General features: G+C 44.8%; 1 protein-coding gene across 1 annotated transcript in view; it reads left to right on the top strand.

Annotated features, from left to right (window-relative positions):
* COL27A1 (collagen, type XXVII, alpha 1) overlaps positions 1–18,902 on the top strand; it is a gene marked incomplete at its 5' end in the record, with an annotated part of 152,145 nt that overhangs the window by 17,018 nt on the left and 116,225 nt on the right. Inside the window, 3 exons of the mRNA XM_009581850.1 lie at positions 6,943–6,996; positions 12,044–12,097; positions 14,121–14,174. Coding sequence (XP_009580145.1) covers positions 6,943–6,996; positions 12,044–12,097; positions 14,121–14,174 — 162 coding nt within the window. The remainder of the gene's footprint in view (positions 1–6,942; positions 6,997–12,043; positions 12,098–14,120; positions 14,175–18,902) is intronic.

Raw genomic sequence — 18,902 nt, forward strand, 5'->3', positions numbered from 1 at the left:
AATTGTAAGGCATTAGATAACACCAGGCTCATGTGTTTTATGGACAGGACAATATGTTCCACATTACATATGTTCTTTAGTGAAACATCAGCACGATGGTTGTACAGCCCTGATGTCTTCTGTTTACAAATACCTGAGCAGCAACCACATCAGCAAATTGCCCGGAGTTCGCAGTTCTTAGCAAGTCCCCATTAAGGCTGAAAGTTTGTTCTTACCCCAGCTCATTACTCAGGAGAAGTGTTTGGTGTTACTTCTTGCAATCCTGTGGTGTGCAAACTAGACTCCATGTCTGCAGACCCCAGCTGCATCCCCTGCCTGCTGTGTGAATGACTGAATTTCAGCTCTACATCCAAATTCCACTACTACCAAAACTTGATTTTTTTCTGAAGAAAAAAGCATTGTGGAAGCCATGTCATAACTTTCTGTGTTACTCCCCAGCTGTGGCATGCTCCATCCTATATTTGAGATGATCCTCTGACTGACAATAAGCAACAGAGGATTTCTGAGTTCGGTCCCTGCCAGAGGTGCTGAGAATCGGCCCAGGAAAGAGTTCCCAGTTAGGAAGTGCTCAGCACAGCTGAGCCTGGCTTGGCTCGGACCTCTGCAAAGAGGCTGTGCTAATTTTGGGAGGGGGCAAAAGGGTCACTCTGTAAATGTCTGGCCTGGAGCACTGGAGACAGAACTGCTCTGTGCATAAGTTGTTTTGACTTTGCAACACGTTTCTAGTATTTTTTTACTTGTGGCTCTTTGGGGTTTAAGGATTTCATTGCAAAAAAGAAGAGTTGCCAGAAACTAAGACAGGCTTAGGGGAATTTTTGAGTCTTTTGCTTTTGTTATGCACGAGCCACGTAAAAATAAATGTGCAACACTGCAGGGGTTGTGTTCTACCTCTGCCTAAACTGATCCTCGAACAAAGCAGCTGCGCGGTTCTTACACCAGCCCAGCCCATGGGTAACCCATGAGGTGTCCTATGAGGCTCCAGCCCAAGACTGGAGCTCCTGAGGGGAGGTGAATATTGCATGCAACTTTGCAGTGCTTGATGCCAGGGGAAAGGAAGGATTTTTTTCTTGTTACCAATGCAGTTTATGGCCTAAAGCATGAGACATAAATGCCCTTGTTGTAGCTTGCATAATTTCTACATTATTAATGCTTATACAATGACTTGGCTCATTTGAAAAATCTAGTTGCAGCATTTGACTCATGACCTTCTGTAGCTGTGAAGTCCATAAAGTGGCTCTCTTGCTGATATAGCGCAGTATTTCTACTCCTTTGAATTCTATATTGTCTCTGTTTTATTTCTCTTTCTCCCTCCATATTGCTCAGGGTGAAACGAAAGCTCTGATTAGCTTTTGCTTTGAGGGTGAGATTGTGGTCAGTGACAGTTTGTAAGAAAAGCTGGCTGATGCCATGATTCTGTCTCCTTGTTTCCAGCAGATAAGTATTGCTAGACTTGCCTGTGCAGTCTGAATGTTGCTCTTCCATGTAAGCAATGCCACCTGGTTTGCAATAACAAATGCCAGTCTTTGTAAAAGCATGAAAGAGATTGTGTTCAGGACACACCTCGAGGTAGGGCAACTAAATGGGTAGTGGCAGTCTTCTTGAAAATGACGATTTCTCAATTTTTAAAAGCCAATCCCCATTTTAGGAGTGTGGAATTAATTTTATACCCTATCACTCAGCATCAGGGACCCACTGAGACAGATTCAGACTATACCTATGCTCTACAACTACAAAGGCAGAGATATATAACAAATGAAAGCTGGGTGTTTCTTCTTCCCGTTATTGCCTAAAGGACTCCAAGGGAAAGGAGTAAAAACGTTGTGGTTCTGATGACTGGAAATGATGGCTAATAACACTTTCTCAGGAGCTCTGTGCACCTGTATAGATATTGCTGTGTTGGTCATGTGCACTTTACAGGAAGGTTTTCTCTCTGTATCCAGCTAGGATTATTTTCAGCTTTTATATCTGCATTAAAGAATTGGAGGCATAAACAAGAGATCTGTCCACACAGCTTCTCCTCAAATGAATGTGCCACGTGCCTTGGCAAGTGTCTGTGTAAGATCTGAGATGCCTGTTGAAGGGAATGTCGAGTTTAGCAATGAAGGATTTCCCCAGGTTTCTATGATGTGAAAGTACTTTGCCAGGCATGTCATGGGACACCTTTTCCACAGTTGTGTGTGCAAGTGGTGGCACTAGGGTACGTGCACAGCAACCTGCACAGAGCAGTTCTGTGCAAGCGATGTGCACTTCATTTTTGCAGATGACCTTTGCATTTCTTCAAACATCAAGGTTTAGTGGGGAAGCAGTGACCGAGACCGGGTTTTGCTAGCAGAGCTGTGCTAACAAGCTCTACAAGTAACTGTCAACAAAGGGCTCCCGGCGGAGCAATAACTTCTGCACCATTGTAGCTGATTCCTGCCTCGCCCAGGACTCGATTAGCTTCACTCCCAGGCTGTCTGCATGAAGGGCTTTTGCCAGCACATCTATGTTGATCACAAATTGTGACTCGTTGCAGTCCTCACTGGTATAGTTCGACCAGCAAACTACCCGTGATTTAATCAGGTCTGCAGAAAAGTACTGTGAACCATGATACTTGGCCTTAAATGTTGCCTTCCAGACGAGTGCTATGTAAACCCTAGTTATCTGTCCCCCTCCTACGTGAAGGAGGCAGCAAGCCGACACGTGACAGACAGGAGTCCCGTTGTTGGCTTCACTCCCAGGACAGCAAGAAAAGAGCTGTGGTCAAACTTTGCAAAACACCTAGATTTAGGAAGCCAGCTCCCACTGGAAGTCGATCTCCCTCTCTAACAGGTGAGCAAACTCAGGTGCAAGGGAGTGTTTTACTCAAGCAACCGTTCAGAGGCAGAATTAGGAATAAAAATCTCGGCATGCTGCAATTGCTCTTGTTTTGTTTAACCTCTCTGATACAATACAGGAGGAATCCAAATGGATGGGTGAAGAGAGTCTGTATGCACTTCCTGATGCTTTGGGATGCTCTTGCCATCCTCCTGTGAACCTTAGCAGCTTGAAAGACTGCAAGGTCCCAGTGTAACATGTCCCTGTTACATTTGGTCTGTGGTTGCAAAAAATCTCTCTTTCCTTCAAAATGCAGGGCTTCCCTCCTAAAACAAGCAAGAACTTAGTCAGCTGTAGAGGTTCCCCGGTATCCTCATTCCATTAGGAAGATCTTCCAATTTCTGAAAAGAAATGTTTAAAGAAACAGTTTGTTTGGCTTCACTTAGCTCATTTTTCAGCAAGCCAGAGGTCAGAGTGGGATCTGTAGGTCAGGAGCAGAAAAAGTTGCTTTACACAGTGAAACCCCAACACATAATGAGTTTTGAACGAGTGGTCGTTCCTCTGACTGAAGCTTTCTAGCATTTAGCAGGAGTTCAGAGGACTTTTTTTCCCTCCTTGTGAATGCTGGAGGGATGGGGGGAGCTGTGCACAGTTACACTTTTGTTAATTTTTGCGGGCTGTGAACCAGTACACATAAAAGCGCTTCTGTGAGCAGGGTCCCATCTCCAGGCACGTCACCGAGATGAACTGGATGGCACAGTGTAGTTCTCAAGTAGCATCGTTCACGTAAAAGACATTCCAGGGAGATTACAAACCCGTCACCTTTGGGAAACCCCCCCTCATTTGGAGAACACATTCAGGGATTGTTCTGGTCTCTGTGCCACTGAGCCTTGGGCTACTGCTGTCCCATGATAAAATTTTCCGTGGAATTTCTGGTGCAAGGCTTGGAAGATTTCAGATGCAAGTTTGCTTGCCGCTAGATTGGATTGTTTCAGCAGTTATAAGGGAGCCAAAGTGGGTGGGTAAACAGGCACCCGTGCAAATAGTAATATGTGCCATGGGACTTTTTTATTTTGTGGTCTCAGCATTGTCCCATCCTGCGTGTAGAAAAGAGGAGCAAAACTAATGTATTGATGATAAATATATTTAGGAGAATCCTAATTTCTAGATATGAGTGAGAATTGAATTAAATCCAGGATAGCTGAGTAAAATATAGCAATTAACTATAGAACTACAAAGCAATTAACTCTTCAATTGTTTCTCCATGAAAAGAGGGCAATTTCTGGGAGCGCTGGTTGGAGATGGGTGATTCTGCTGGGCGCAGTAGGAGAAGAGGAATGAACATTGGACTGGGCTTAATAAAACAAGAGTGGGTAGCTTGGGGGCATAATGTTACTGGGGCTTGCAGATTGGTGCAAGGATTAATTTGTAAGGCCTGCCTGTTCAGATTTTGTATTGCTAACAGCTCCTGGGGCGGATGCTGTCCTGTACCTTTTGTTATTCAGCCCATCTAACAGTACCACACCGCATCTTCCTCCTCTGCCAAGAATGTGGGTGTAATCACAGATTCAGGACTAACCATGTTGGAACACATCAAGATCAGTTATTTTTCACTGTTTTTAGGACTGCTGCCAGACTACGCCCTTTTCTCTCCACTGTTACGAGCCCAGTTTAAAATGTCTAGCACAAGCTCCAGACTTGGTAACAGCAGTTTCTTGTGTGCCAGACTGGACTTCCCACTGTCACTTCATCAGCAGGATGTGGCCACTTCTCACTAGGATAAGACCACATTGGTCTTTGGGAACAGGATGGGTTTCTGACCTTCCTTTGCCTGGATTACACGCTATGAGACTCATTGAATTCAGTGATAAAGGCTCCATCTTACATCAAGAGCCTGTGTTTTTCATAATCACATGTTTTGTCACTGGACACTGGGACTAGATTCTTTCTCCCTTCTTCCCTCCTTTTGGTTAAGGCTTTTCATATTTGTGTTGCTGTGCTTTGTTTTAGCTCTGGAAGAGCCTGCACCAAATGTTGCTGGAGGTGTGATTAGTCTCTTATCAGGGAGCTCTTGATTGGCAACCGAGCTTCCTATGTTCCAGGTTTCCTCCTGGAAACTACCATTTTCAGCTAGGAGTCACACCGAACCATGCTGTTCCTTCCAGTCTGACACTGTTTTAAGCCTGCCCCAGGCTATGGTGGAGCAGGGATTTCAACTAACTGCACTGAAATGGGCTTTGAGCCAAGCTGCCCGACTCCAAAGTTGAATAACAGCTGAATTCCCTCCTCAAATCTAGCAGCAGTCTGGATTTATGAACCCTGTTCAGAGCTACCTAGATTATTGCTTACGTGTAAGAGCTTTTTAGGAACTCATCTTTTATAGAGACTTTACTGTTCTGATTTCTGTCACTTAATATTAATTTTCATACCTATTTGAGACTTGGAAGACTTGGGTTGAAGCGCTTTTGCTGCCACAGACTTCTTGAGTTACCTTAAGCAGCACATTAAATCTCTGTTTCAGTGTCCCACCCAATGAGGTGAGCAGGTGATGCCATAGTTTGCTGGGAAGATGAGTTTGTTTAAGACTACTCAGTGCTCAGTTACTCTGATTGCAGCAGCTGTATGGGTTTTCAAATGACAAGTTGATACACAAACACCTTAATTTTAATTAAAGTTGTTTCAGTTTCATTGGAAATTCACAGCCAGGCTAAGCTATCACAGAATTTCAGTCTGAAAATTTGGAAGGAAATTAAGAATGGGACAATAAATGTATTTGGATTCAGGCTGAAAATTTGGAAGGAATTTAAGAATGGGACATTAAATTTATTTGGGTAAAAAATGCCATTTGAAAAGTTCAGCCTCAGCCTTTTAATTGAACAGCCTCTTACAGCAGAGCAGCATGTGTTGTGAAATAGCACTGAGCACTCAACAACTATCTATACCACAAGATACAATAGCTAAATAAAAAAAGCCATTATTTTCTATTACAGTGTAGTAAAAATAAAACTGAATAGACATCAGTGCAGTTCTCTCAAAAGAGAGCAAGGGCACTGAACTTGGATGGCAGTCGCATGTTTAACTGCAGTGCTTTTCCTTGGAAGTCAGACCCTGAAGATTTTGGCCCACATAGGCTGAAGAGCTTGTCGGAAATACTATAGCTTACTGGGAAAGTGTCTGAGTGGCTTTTTATCCCCTAGCCTGTACTCCTCTAACTAGAGGGTACATTAAAGTGCTCCTCATGGTGGTGTAAAGCTCACACACAGTCTTGGCATACAGGAGCCCTTGGAATTGAATCTTCTTGTTTCATCTCCCAGGAACGTATTCAAGAGGTCTTAGAATTGTTATTACTTCTGCCTGAAAGGTTAACAGATCTTCCGTGCTGTATACAATCCCGGGATAAACTATTCTTAGCTACTTATTCCAGATAACTCCTTAAATAGTCTTCGGAAAATATGCAGGGTGGTTTAAATATGATGCAAAAGGAGATACTGCTATGTGATCTGAGGTGGGTACTCTGACAGTGTCATTGGATTGCGAGACCTATGCAAAAACATAGATTTAAATGGTTTAAACAGGGACTTACCTCTGCTCCCCCCATTTTACTGTCCAGCCATCCATTCTCTGTCTAATCTCTAAAGGCAAAAATCTGGTTTCTGGGGAAATGAATTCATCTCAAATAGCTGAACAATTTAAAATTTCCCTTTAGTAATTAGTTGTGTTCTCTTCCATTTTGGCCAAAAAAATTGTTAACACCCTGCCACACTTCCACTCCCCTCTGCCTACCTCCATCTCTTTCTGCTGGGGCTCCTTGCAGAGCTTCGACTCGCCTGACCCCAAGATAGTTTCTCTTCCTGGTTGTGGAATAGTTGGTGTACCCAAATCATCTTCTTGTCGTGACACATCTTGTGGTGACAGACACACGTCACCTTCTGTAAAGGTAGAGGGGAACGGGCAGCCAAGTTTCCCCACTCCGAAGGCACTAAGGAGGGCCCTGCTGAAGCCGTCTCCCTGCTGGGGTGCAGGCTGCTGGTGCGGTGCTGTTAGGTCTGGGCACGGCACAGCCTGAGACTTTCTGCCGCTCCCAGGACTAACGCAGATGCCTACCGACTCCTTTTGACTCTGTTTTGTGTTTTTTGTGTTTTCTAGGGTCCCCCGGGTCCCCACGGAAACCCTGGCTCACCTGGCCCCCCAGGCCTGAAAGTAAGTATTAATTGGCGTGAGGAGCTTTTGCCTTCCTGTTTCAGAGGACATTCCAGTGGGGGAAGTACAGACTTTTTCAGCCTGCTCCCTACAAAATGACGAGTAGCTGAAGCCATGTCTCCCCTCCTCTCCGCTCACACACAGGCCCTCCAGCAGCACAGCCAAAGCCTTTTCCTGCGCTTGAGAGAGACCCTGCCGTGTGTCTTGGTTCTTGGTTCCCCCTAATTTCAAAGACTGCCTCGTTAGGATCCTGTTTAAGCTATGCCTGTGCCAGGGAGCAAACTGCTATGTTGAGACAAGGGCAGTGGAATCCTCCCACTCCAGAGCCTCTCCAGGTCTGGATTTCTTTCCTTTCTCATTTCTCTTCTCTGGATTTTGCAGCCTACTCATCCACCTTTGGGTCCAGACAGTGGGGGGAGGACTGGCAGCAGCCGGCTTCTTCCTCTGCCTTCCTCCTCCTGAAACTCCCTCGTCTCTCCTTCGCTCTCCAGAGTTTCTGGGAACCCTGGCCTCCATCAGTCCTCCCAAACTGATCCCGTTGCTTCCTTCTAGATGTCCTCATCTCTCCCATGAGGTCTCACAGACCTTCTCCTGTGGTGCCAGGAGCCCTGTTTTGTCCTTTTCTCCTGTATGCATGTTCCCCACAGGGTGCTGCAGCCGGGTGGGAGCTGGAGCGCTGCAAGGTGGGAGTCACCCCCCGCCGCAGCCGGACCTCCTCCCTTTGCATGAGGCTTTAGCACAGATGCAGCTCCAGAGGGGAGCTAATCCAGTGGATGCAAAACCCTTCAGAAAGATGTTTTCATTCCCAGCTTGTTCCTGTGTATAAGGCTTTGTGTTACCTAAAGACTGTGAAGTTCCTGGGAAATTGGTTTGGATTGTTTTGGTGTCATTTTATATTTTATAACACCTATCCAGGACTAAAGAATAGTTGAGTTTTGAAAGGCAATGCTTAATAGAGGTTTTCACTACGAAGGAAGCTGTAGGATGTCTCAGCCAAACATAGAGAAAGGTACAAGCAAGAGTCCTGTCTTTTCATGATCTCATCAGTAGGCAGAGATGTATGAACACTATTGATGCTCTGGGAAAAAGATTCTGGAAACTTGGCATGCTGCCTCTACGTGATTAAAAATTAGGCACTGGAGACATTCTGGTGAACAGCAGCTGTTTTAAATTCTAAAGTGTAGTTATATGGCCTGAAAAGTGAGGCTGTAAAAGTTCTACATCTTAGTGTTCTGCATTTATTCTCCATCAATGACTTCCAGATCACACTTGTTGAGTTTTATAAGTCAAATCAAAGTTCTTTTATCTAACTTCCAGTCTGCCTGGTCCAATCTGTAGAGTCAAACTATGTTTCCATGCTATAGGATTTTTTTAAAAAACACTTTTAGCCTAATGCCTTGTCAGAAATCATCATTTGGCTGTAAAGCTGTATTCAGTTGGTCTCCTACTAGAAATAAAAACTTCCTGTAAGCATTTTTCCTCCATCATGATGCGCAGTCTGGCAGCAGGAAGCCCTCAGCGGATCTGTAGCTGTAATAGTCTGCAGCAGAGATATGGTGTCATCGGTCTGTGCGATATATTTTAATTTTGTCCAGCCACCGTTTGCAGGGTTAGGCTGTTCCACATGACGCTTCATCAAAAGAAGTATTAAGTTTGCAATGGGATGTGAGAGCTGTAGCTCAGCCCAGGCCTGGGCATAATTTCACCTCTAGCAGGGAGAGCCTGCTCAGCCATGATTGCAAGATCTTTGCATGTGAAGCACATTTTGGAAGGTCAGATCCCAGAGTTTTGACTTCCCTCCTTCCCTTCATTTCTCTGGTGTTACACCAGTCCCAGAATATGGACTTTGTACAAAAATTTGATATTTCACCCCCTTACATTTTAAATGCCTCTACCCCTCACCAGGCTCGAGAAGCCTGCACCTGGGACCTGGTATCTTCTTAGTAGACCCAGGCCATGGCTGAAACTCTAGACTTGTGAAAGCTCAGCCTGGGCAGCAAGGCAGAGCAGCCCCAACTAGAACTTCTCTTGCTGAGAGCCTTCAAGTGGCCGCTGGACTAGGTCTTCCCTAGATAGCAGTTAATACCATGGAAAAAACAAGCAATCCAAGAAAGGAAACAGTTTCCCAGATAAATACGGCTTGGAAACAATGACTAACTCCAAGTCATTGTCACTTAGGAAGTAACCCAGGAGCATGATTTTTATCAGCTGAATTAATAGAGCACTCATAAGGTCAGGGAATCAGCTGCGTGCGAGGGACGTGATGTGGCGTTACAGCTGGCAGAGACGTGTGTGTGTGTGCATCTCTTGTCCAGCTGTGAGCACCTGCGTTGTGTTGTCAGACTGCTGCATTTCTGAATCCATCTTGTGCAGAGTCCACCTTGTTCTCATCACTGGAGCTGAGGGCTTGTAGGCCCTTGTACTTAGGAACCTGATCTTTTGCACAGAGCTGTATGTAGCTGTTGAGCCATATTCCCACTGATCTGTGTGGGCATGGTTCCACTGACTTCAGTGGCATTACACCCACTCGTGCCACCTGAGAGTTTCACCCATCGTGCTTTCTCAGCAATTTATCACGTGCAACTGCTTAAAGGAGGCTTTTTGCCACTTTTTGCATTGTGTTTATTGTCCTTGGCAGTTGCAAAATTGCTATTGCATCTAGTTAGCAAAGACTGATTATAGTAGATAACTTCTTAAATGGCTGTAGGCATGTGCTGGGTTAGGGTTGTGGCTGGCTGTGTGACCTGTAAGCTGCCGGTGGGGGTAGAAGGGGTGTTTTTGCTAACGACTAGATGTAGCTCCGAGGATGCCCTAATAGAGTTTGGGATTGGGTTAGCTGTCAGACAGGGTGTGTTTTCAAAAGCCATTACAAGAGCTGGGCTTGCATCTCTCATCTGGAGGCTTTTGGCATCAGGCGGTAGTATGGTTTGCTTAGTTAGCTCTGGATAAATCTCTCTTGTTATAGCGCTAGGAATATTTGAATTTTCCTTTTAGTGAATGGTTTGGCTCCAAGATAGCTCATCAGTTTGGCTCACTGATGTTTAAAATGCTATTAGTGGGATTGCAAAGCTGAGGTGTTTAAATTGCACAGCTCAAGAGTTCTCCCAGGTAGGGAAAAAACAGAAGAAAACTATTTCTTCCTTTACAAGAGGAAGTAGTGGGCTCAGTCTGTTGGGATGGGAAAGAGAGAAGCTTGTGGGCATGGTGCTGAGGCTTAGTGACGGACAAGGCTTAGGCTAATTCCCATGTTGTGGTTGCTGCGCAAGAAGAGTTGGGCAATTAATCCACAATTTCAGCCCTCAGCATCCAGGCATCTGTTCTCTCTGGCCCTGATGCCATCTTGCTGATTATCTTGCTGATCATCTTGCTGATCTTAGGGAAGTGTGATCCTACTTGTGGCTGAGTTCTCCACCTGTGTGATGGTCTCAGCAGTGTTGAACACAGAACTGTGATGCAAAGCACAGTCTTCGCTAATGTGATGTGGAGCTTCCCAGGGAAAAATGTAAGAGGCTTGTATTCCTTTACATGGCTCAAAGTCATTGCATTGAGCACATGGCAAGATTTAGGGAGGGTGGTGGCTATCTACCTGCTGCACTAAATTAATTTTGCAGAGTAGAAATTAATACCCTGCTATCCTGAGGACTGCTCTAATCTGTTCCAAGCAGTCGTAGCACCCACTGACTGCTCTGAAGCTCAAAGAGTGGGAGAATTGCCCTGATAACAGCTGCGTGCAAAGCAAGATTATCTGCATGACTTCATTTACTGTTTGGAAACCAGGCAGCCTTCATTCAGAATTTGTACAGATGCATCTGCCTTGAATCAGCAGTGCTCCCTACAGTCCGTAGCCAAGTAGTCTCGCTCCCTGAACCTTGCAGCTTGTGGTGGATGGTGGAGGGGGAGAAGGAAGATTTATTTTCTGTGGAAGGTGGGAAGTATGTGTCGAATGTAGTTGCAGTGAGGCTGCATGGAAAAGCTGCTCAGCTTTGTGCTGCTAACAAGAAATGCCAGTTAATAAATACTATGACTCCTTTGTAGGGTCTCACCTTCCCTCCAAGCACTTCACTTGACAAGCATTAATTAACCCTCACAACTGTCTTGTGCTTGGTGGTTGGTTTTGAATCCCGTGCTGCTGATGTGGCACACAGAGGTTGTGACTTGTTTATGATCCCAGGGGTGTTAAATGGCCAGTGCCTGATATTGGGATAGCTGTGTCCTAGCTGTGCCAGAAGAGATGTTACACAGGCCGAAGCTTCTTTGTGTGCTAAGCCTTACCTCTCCCCACCAAAAGAATCTGCCACAGTTCAAATCTCTTCTAGTTTTTCCCTACTTCTATCTCTCACCCTGTTAAGTGCAGACATCACCTTTCCACCTTTTAAGAATTTGAACTGGGATTTTCAAAGGAATCCACTGGAATTAGATGTTCAAATGCTGCTGAAATTCCAGCCTGTGTTTGTCAGAAGATCACAGTCTTAAATTGTAATTTCTCTTGTCACAGTTGTTAAAAAGGAAAATAAAGAATACTGCCACTTAAGATAAAGTGTGCCTTTCTTCTGCTAGCCTGAAAGCCTCACGATTGCTCTGGTTGTTGGTAGTGTCTAATTAGTGTAACTTTCTCTGCAGTTTCATCTGTTCCCCACAGTTAAAAAAGCAACAACAACTAGCAAGATGTTAAGAAGGATGGTTTAGCTACAGTAATAGGCTTGGTAATTATTTTTGTGATGGTAGTTGCAGACAAGGAAGAAATCACAGCTGTCTAGTCTAATAAGTATCAAAAGTCCTGACATTGCCTTCTTCCAGTTATCCTTTCTTTAATCAATTTAATACTGTCAAATACTATTTAAAACTCAACGCTTTAGCAGCAGCAATCACTCACCAAAACCAGCCCCAGAAAAATAGCTATACCCAGGTTCTGTAATACATTTGGGATGTTGGGGCAAGATGGAGATAAAACAAAATGTTTTTCTAATTTGGAGGCTTGGTGGAAGCAGAACCACATCTATAGCCTGGGTCCTCGGATTATGTCATTAATTAATGTTTTTCATTTCAGGGTCAGAAAGGTGATCCTGGGTTGTCGCCTGGAAAAGCTCGCAATGGACAGAAGGTAAGATGTTGCCCAGAGCGCACAGGCATCAAGACCACGGTGTGCTTTAAGCCCTGTGAATACCCATGGAGGGAGTCCATACTGCAGCCACGAGCATCACAGCTACTCAGGTAGACTTAGGACTGAAAATTAAGACTTAGACCCCAGATTCAGGACTAAAGGGAGTTAGCTAAGGTATTGACCACAGTGCACTGAAGTGCCTGCTGCCACAGCTTTTTGTTGTCCAAGCGTTTATCCATTTTATGCACAATCTGCAGCCCAAACTTAAGTCCCTGCTGCTACAAGCATGTGGCTGCTTAAGCTAGGTATTTAAACTAGTGCATAAGAGATACAGCCACACCTTGCCAGCTCTGAGCATGCAGCTGTAGAAAGAGGCAATCCCAGTGTAAGCAATAAAAACCTTGAAGGCAAAGGAAACGATGTTCTTGCCGAGGAGCTGAGAAACAGTGCTTTGCCTCAGTCACATATGCAGCCTACAGCAGATCGGTACTGTGAGAGCAGCCTTGCTGTCCCACCGGTGGAGAAAGGGAGGCTTCTCAGACCATTGCACTGCCAACGCATGGACCCTGCTGTGTGATACCGGAGGCCTTTCCACCAAGGTCTACTCAAATCAACACAAAGCACACAACTGGGAAGTGTAGCTGCTTTCTGGATTTAGCAATTGTTAAGGATCAGAGTTCTGCTAATTCTTTTCAATAAGTTACAACTCCCATTTTTGCTGTTTCACAGCTGAGTGATTTTTACTGAGGCAACAAGGCCTCACAGAAGTCTAGAAATGAATAGAAGAACGATCAGGGCTCCACAACATCTACCTCAATTAGCTCTTTCAGTGGTGCCTGCACAATACTTCATAACTCATGCCCAGGGCAAGAAGCCTGGTTCTCTTCCTTTCATCATAAGCCTTGCTATAAATGCACAGCTAATAGAAAGCATCAGCCCTGAAGAACTTAGGCCCTTCATTTGAAACCAGATGCCTTGATGAAGCACAGCAAGCCACACAAATGCAAGATGGAGGGTGACGCTAGAAGACATTGAGATGGCTAAGTCTGAAACGATGCTTTTAACTTAACAGCATGAGATGTCTTTTGAAATTTCTGGTACACTACATCGGAATGGCATCAGATGGAAGTCATCCACCCGCAGAGTCTGGAACCATTTTCTTGCAAGCATGTTCAGTGTAAGAAAGGGAGAGATCCAGATCACTTTTAGCTCATGTTAACAAGGCTTTATTCCTGTTAGCAGTAATAGAAACAAGGAGTTTCCAGCAGGAGTTTGGAGTGATGCCTAATTTTCAAGCTAGATACTCCAAATGCATTTTCAGTAAGCAGGCACAGCACAGTGGTAAAGACTCTGAAGGGGGTTTTGATCCTAGTCAGAGAAGGCCAAAATGGGCTTGTACAAATGGATTGCATGTTAGAGAGATCTCACAGGAAAGCGCTTCTCCGTTCCTATGATGATTTGGGTATGCCAGCTGGGATGTGATGCAGTGTACAGGCCACTGAAAAAACCCTCCCACCAGCAGCCTGCAAAGGTTCAAGCCATGTCATATAGGCAGGTTAAATAATTATACCATCAGTGCCATCTGAACTGGAGCCGTGGGCTGAGCCGGTGCAGTAGCATAGTATGAGCACAATCACAGGATTTGGCAGGAGGTACCTGTTGTTCTTGTTACATTAAAAGCTAAGATTTTCTTTCCTTGGCAATTTAGATGCCTATCGAAAGGCAAATGATGCATGTGACTGAATGAGATCATTGAAAAAAAAAAAGCATTCATTCTGCTGGCAAAAAGCTGGACTCTAGCAGCAGCTGCCATTAATTAACTGGGTTTATTATTTATATGAGCCATTAATAGAGATGATGTTTAAATCTACACTTCTTATCCAGTCAGTTTTTGAAGAGTTGCGGTTAGAATCAGAAATATCAATAATTGGGTGCTACTATCGGCAAAATAATTTCAGTAACAGTACGCTAAGCATAGGAAAAACATTGCTGAAAACTAATTCAACTTGCTTGTTTCCTACAGGGAGACGTGGGCTTACCTGGTTTGACTGGGTTCCCTGGACCACCTGGTAGAAAGGTAAGAATATGTTCTTTTCTAGTGAATTAGATCACTATTTTTATTTTAAAATGTTCTCCTCTAACTCTGCTTAAAAGATTTAATTAAGTCCTAGTACCCAGCAAAAAAGTCTTATGCCTGTTTTGCAGGTGTATAAACTAGGACATAGGCTGAACCAACTGCCTAAAGGTTGTACCAGCGAGACTATGTAAGAGTATGAAATGAAATTCTGGATCCAGATTTCTGTTCCTTCTTTGTATTCCGTGTCCCATTGCACTGCATCATCCTTCTGCACCCTGACACTGGGTCTTCATCAGCAAGCTGACTTTAGGTCTGGTTCAGCCAACATGTTAACTAAATGGATCTACAAGATCTACAACCAACATCAATACTCAAAGGCTGAATTCAGAACAGGTTTAGACATTCCAAGGAAACCCTGACTGTCTCTCCTGGTAAAGCACATTTCAAACAAAATATCTGTATGCCTTCCCTCTATTCCACTTGGAGACTAGAGCACTAGTCAGGTTTTACTTTATTTGCTTCCATATTGATGTTCCAACATCATTAACATCACCAACAACATACCTATGCCCAGAAAAGGATACGTAGGAATAGAGCACAAGATCCATCCCTGCATTCATGTTACAGCACTGTGTGTGCTTGTATTGATGCGTGCAAGTCTGCACAGCAATACCTTAGCAATCCATACCTTGACCTCATGCCTTTTGTATATCAAGGACACTTCAGTTGACCTTCCAGTTCCAGACTGTATTGGTAAGTTGATTTGTTTTTGTGGAAGCTGAACCTGTTGCAGGGAGCTGTTCGACAGGGCTTGGTGGACGTGATTCCCTTTCCCAGCAAGCCAATATTGCATAGCTAAGCTGAACAGTTAAAATTAGCATCTTGTTTCAATCACTTCATCAGTCAATGGCCCATTGAAGATATACTGTTCTTCAGGCCAATTAGCTGCACACGAACACCTACTCAGGTATGCTTTAAGACTCTGAGGAGAGAAAGAAGGGGTGGAGGAGGCTGAAAGAAACCCTCCCTCTCCATGATTGTTTGTTTGTATGCTTTATATTGGAATCAAATTGCCAAGAGTAGGGGCTGGGTTCATTTTTCTACTCCCAAGGCTGGTCATGCTTGGAGTGCTGTGTAGAGCTAGAAGCAGTAGAGTGATTAATTACTGATCTTTTGCCGTCACAAACAAGTTCTAACAAATAGGGTGCAAAGAATACCGTTTTCCTGCTATAACAGTTCATAAAACAAAACCTTGTGGTTATGATCAGCAAAATGCAATGTCAGGAGTGCAAGGACTCATAGTGGAAAAAGTGGAGAAGGAATAGGAGATTGAACAAACATTCCTGCATCCAGCACATGGCCTTGACATCTGATTTCAGCTCCCACAGGACAGGGCAAAGGCAAGGGTATGCTTCTGTTTCTTCAAGTAATGAGCAAGTTGGATGCTGAAATTTTTCCTTTGGTGCAGCTTAAAAAAAACACCTCCCAGTAGCACTAGTCTGGCAGTGTTTTTGGTGTAACCTGGCTTTTATTAGCATCCTGCATTAAGAAAAAAATTACAGCTGTTGGAGAAATGTTTGGAAAAAAATCTTTTTTTATCTGGATTCCCTGCTGGCATTCTCCCAGTGAAAATATGCTGGTGTTTGGCTGAAGGTGGGCAACACATCTTGGCTACCAGAAAACAGCAACGCCTTGGAAATGGACATCCCTCCTGCTCATTCCATGGAGGGACTGTGAAAAGAGCTCTAAGGGCTTTGATCTGAAAACGCCATGTAGAAACTTTCAAATAGGCAAAATATTTCACCAGGGGAAACAAAATACTTTTCCCACTAAATGAAACAACTGGCTCAGCAGCATGAGCTGGAGCCACAACCAAGCAGCAGATGGGTTTGGACAGTACAGTGCCTGCCTTGTGAATGCAGACCTTTGCTCCTTGTAGGGTTGGAGGGTCTGATCTCAGAGCACCCCCGAAGTCATTTTGCCTGCACTTATCTAAGAATGAAACTGCCTTTCAAGCAGCAGATGTAATTCTCATCCTCTCCACGCAGAGCAAATGTTGCTTTTGCTGACTAGCAGTTCTCGGGAACGGTGGCAGGACTTGGCTGTCCACTCTGCCCTTCCCTCTGGTGCCTACAAGGTGTCTGTGGGCTTTGGCTTTTGTTTGTGGGCTGCAGGCTACAGCTGCCTTGCAGATATATCTCAGCAGAGCACTGCATCATTGCTCCCAGCTGTGGAGGAAAAAATGGTCTTAGCAAAGTGCAAGATTGTAGAAGACAGCAGCCATGAGAGAGAAAAAGCTTCGTTAAAGTCACTCAGAGAGTAAAGACAGAGCTGGGAATTGGTCAGTGCCTCAAAACACATCCTGTCGTGCAGATGTCATTCGCTGGTCTCTTTACTCTTCACGTTTCCTATCAAAGCGCAGGATGGTCCTTTTTAGCTAGGAGAGCATGGATTATAAATATCTTCACAGATGAGTAAATCCTTCACTGGAGTGCAATTTCCTTTCTAAATCACAGCCCTTTGTGTTGAGCACCCTGTAATCATCGGGAAGTGTTTGGATAAAAGAGCAAATGCAGTTGTTTTCATACCCTCTGCCCTGTCATTTTAGTGCTATTTAAAGAGGATTTTAGCAGGTAAATCCTTTCACGTTGCAGCCAACTTTAGCATACACAAGCTTTTCTGTTTTCTCCTCACTATAATTAAACTGAGACAGAAAAAACTCCAGCATACTATGAAGAAACACACATTCGAAGCTTTCCAGAGCTCATTATATATAGTGAGGAGGATGTTTAATAGGATGCAACAGTAGCAGAGTGTCTACATATTTAACTTAAGTGCCATTCACTTACCATTATAGAGATAGCAATGCAATGCTTGGTGCAGACGTTAGCTCAGGACGTGCTTTGAGCATCTCAAGGGGCTATCATCTAACCACCTGCTCTGGGTGGACATTGCAGGCTTGAGACGCCTGTCCTGCAGGAACCCAATTGGAGCAGAATGATTCAGAGCAGCCAAGCTGGGCACCTCTTTCCTTATCCCTGGAGGGAGCGAGATGTCTCTAAGCTTTTGTATCCATGGAAGCAGGTGCCCCAGCTGCCTGGACACAAAGGTAGTTCCTGCTCCAGGCTGTGGCTGGAGGAGCTGGGCAGAGGCCCCAGGAGGAAACCCCATGGCTCCGTGCTAAATCCCAGGGCACGTCTGGAGATGCTGAACCCAGGGCTGTTTCTGTTGGCAGCTCTCTCTGGAAGAGGTCGGGGGGGGCCAGAACAGACGCTCTCCATCTGCACAACGTCCTGCTGGTCCACCCTCCAAGGACGGATGATACTGGTACTGGGCCTTCCACACCCAGGTGGGTCTGGACCTTCACAGTGTGCCTTCACCTTCAGGCCAGACACCCAACCAGAGTGGAGCACCCTCCCTCCTTTCTGCTGATGCTGAGCCTCTGTCGAGGAGCCAGGGAGAGGATCAGCAAGAGAGGATCTCATGGGGCAGATTCCTGGAGAGGGACAGGGAGTCCCGTCTGCTGGTTCTGCTCCAAGAGCTGCTGAGGCACTTCCAATTAGGAGCCGCTGGCTGAAATACACTAGCAGTGTTCGGAGAGGTGGTTCAGATAAGGGCCAGCTGGTAGCCAAATGGTCTTTCAGGTCAGCCACCACCTTCTCAGGAGGTGCAGCTCAGTCAAAAGAGCGGGCCGTGATACATCAGCAAGGTTAAGCAGGAGAGAATTGGTAAAAAGGGAATCAACATTTTTCCAGGCCAAAGTGTCTGAAATAATGAGCGAGGAGGAATGCAAAGGGGAGTGGGTAGTAGCCAGGATGGCTGAGAGCATTGCATACCTCCGCCAGCGAAGGCTTAGGCTGCAGGTCTAGAATAACCCATGGGAAGAATAAAAAAGCCGTTACGCAGAGGTGTGGACCTGGGAGCAGAAACAGGCCGGGGTTCATCTGGTGAATGAAGCAAAAGGCCAAGTCCTCGGCCAAGCCAGGGTTCAGTTATGGCTTCCAGAGCAGGGGGATGCTCCCCTGCGGGTTTCACAGACAGGCAACATGTGCCGGGAGCCCTGGCTGGGGACAGGGTGAGTAGCAGAGACCGAGTTACAATGAGCAATTGTAACCCACCCTGAAAGCATTTTGTTATTTCTGTAGTATTTGTGCAAGGATTGTTTCTTGTTTATTTTCTCTCTCCATTTGTTTCAAATTAAATTTTCTGCCCTTTTTTTTTTAATCTTGCTAGTAGCCCAGCTAAACAGTCATCTCTGTAACTGAACTTAATCTTCTAATCTGCTCTGACTCCATTTGATGGAAACGAGTTTGTTTTAAATAGCTGAAGCAAGATAATAAAGGAGAGGGAAAAAACATCTGAAGTGCCTGTCACTTGCAGAATTTACTCAGTGTTTGAAGAGAGCTCTAGGTAAATCCTGCAGAAAGCAAACTCTCTTAGAATACATACTGATCAGTCTGCAGTTGAACAGGCTACCTTTGTCCCACTCCAGTGTCTGCATCTCAAAAAAAAATACTGAAAAACTGAAGCAGGTTTATGAAAGACCTGCAAGAATGATTTGAAGCCTGCAACACTTGCCAGCTAGCAAGCTGGATTAAGAAACTCATTCTAATTAATTCAGCAGAGAGCAAGTTAAGAGACAGCTTGCTCGCCGTTTTAGGTAGCTTCATAATGAAGGACTCTGGATCTTGTCATACCTTGTAATAATTAGATTAGAAAAGCTGGAAG

This window comes from Fulmarus glacialis, unplaced genomic scaffold, assembly GCF_000690835.1.
Source record: "Fulmarus glacialis isolate BGI_N327 unplaced genomic scaffold, ASM69083v1 scaffold1717, whole genome shotgun sequence".
In the NCBI taxonomy this organism is placed as follows: domain Eukaryota; kingdom Metazoa; phylum Chordata; class Aves; order Procellariiformes; family Procellariidae; genus Fulmarus; species Fulmarus glacialis.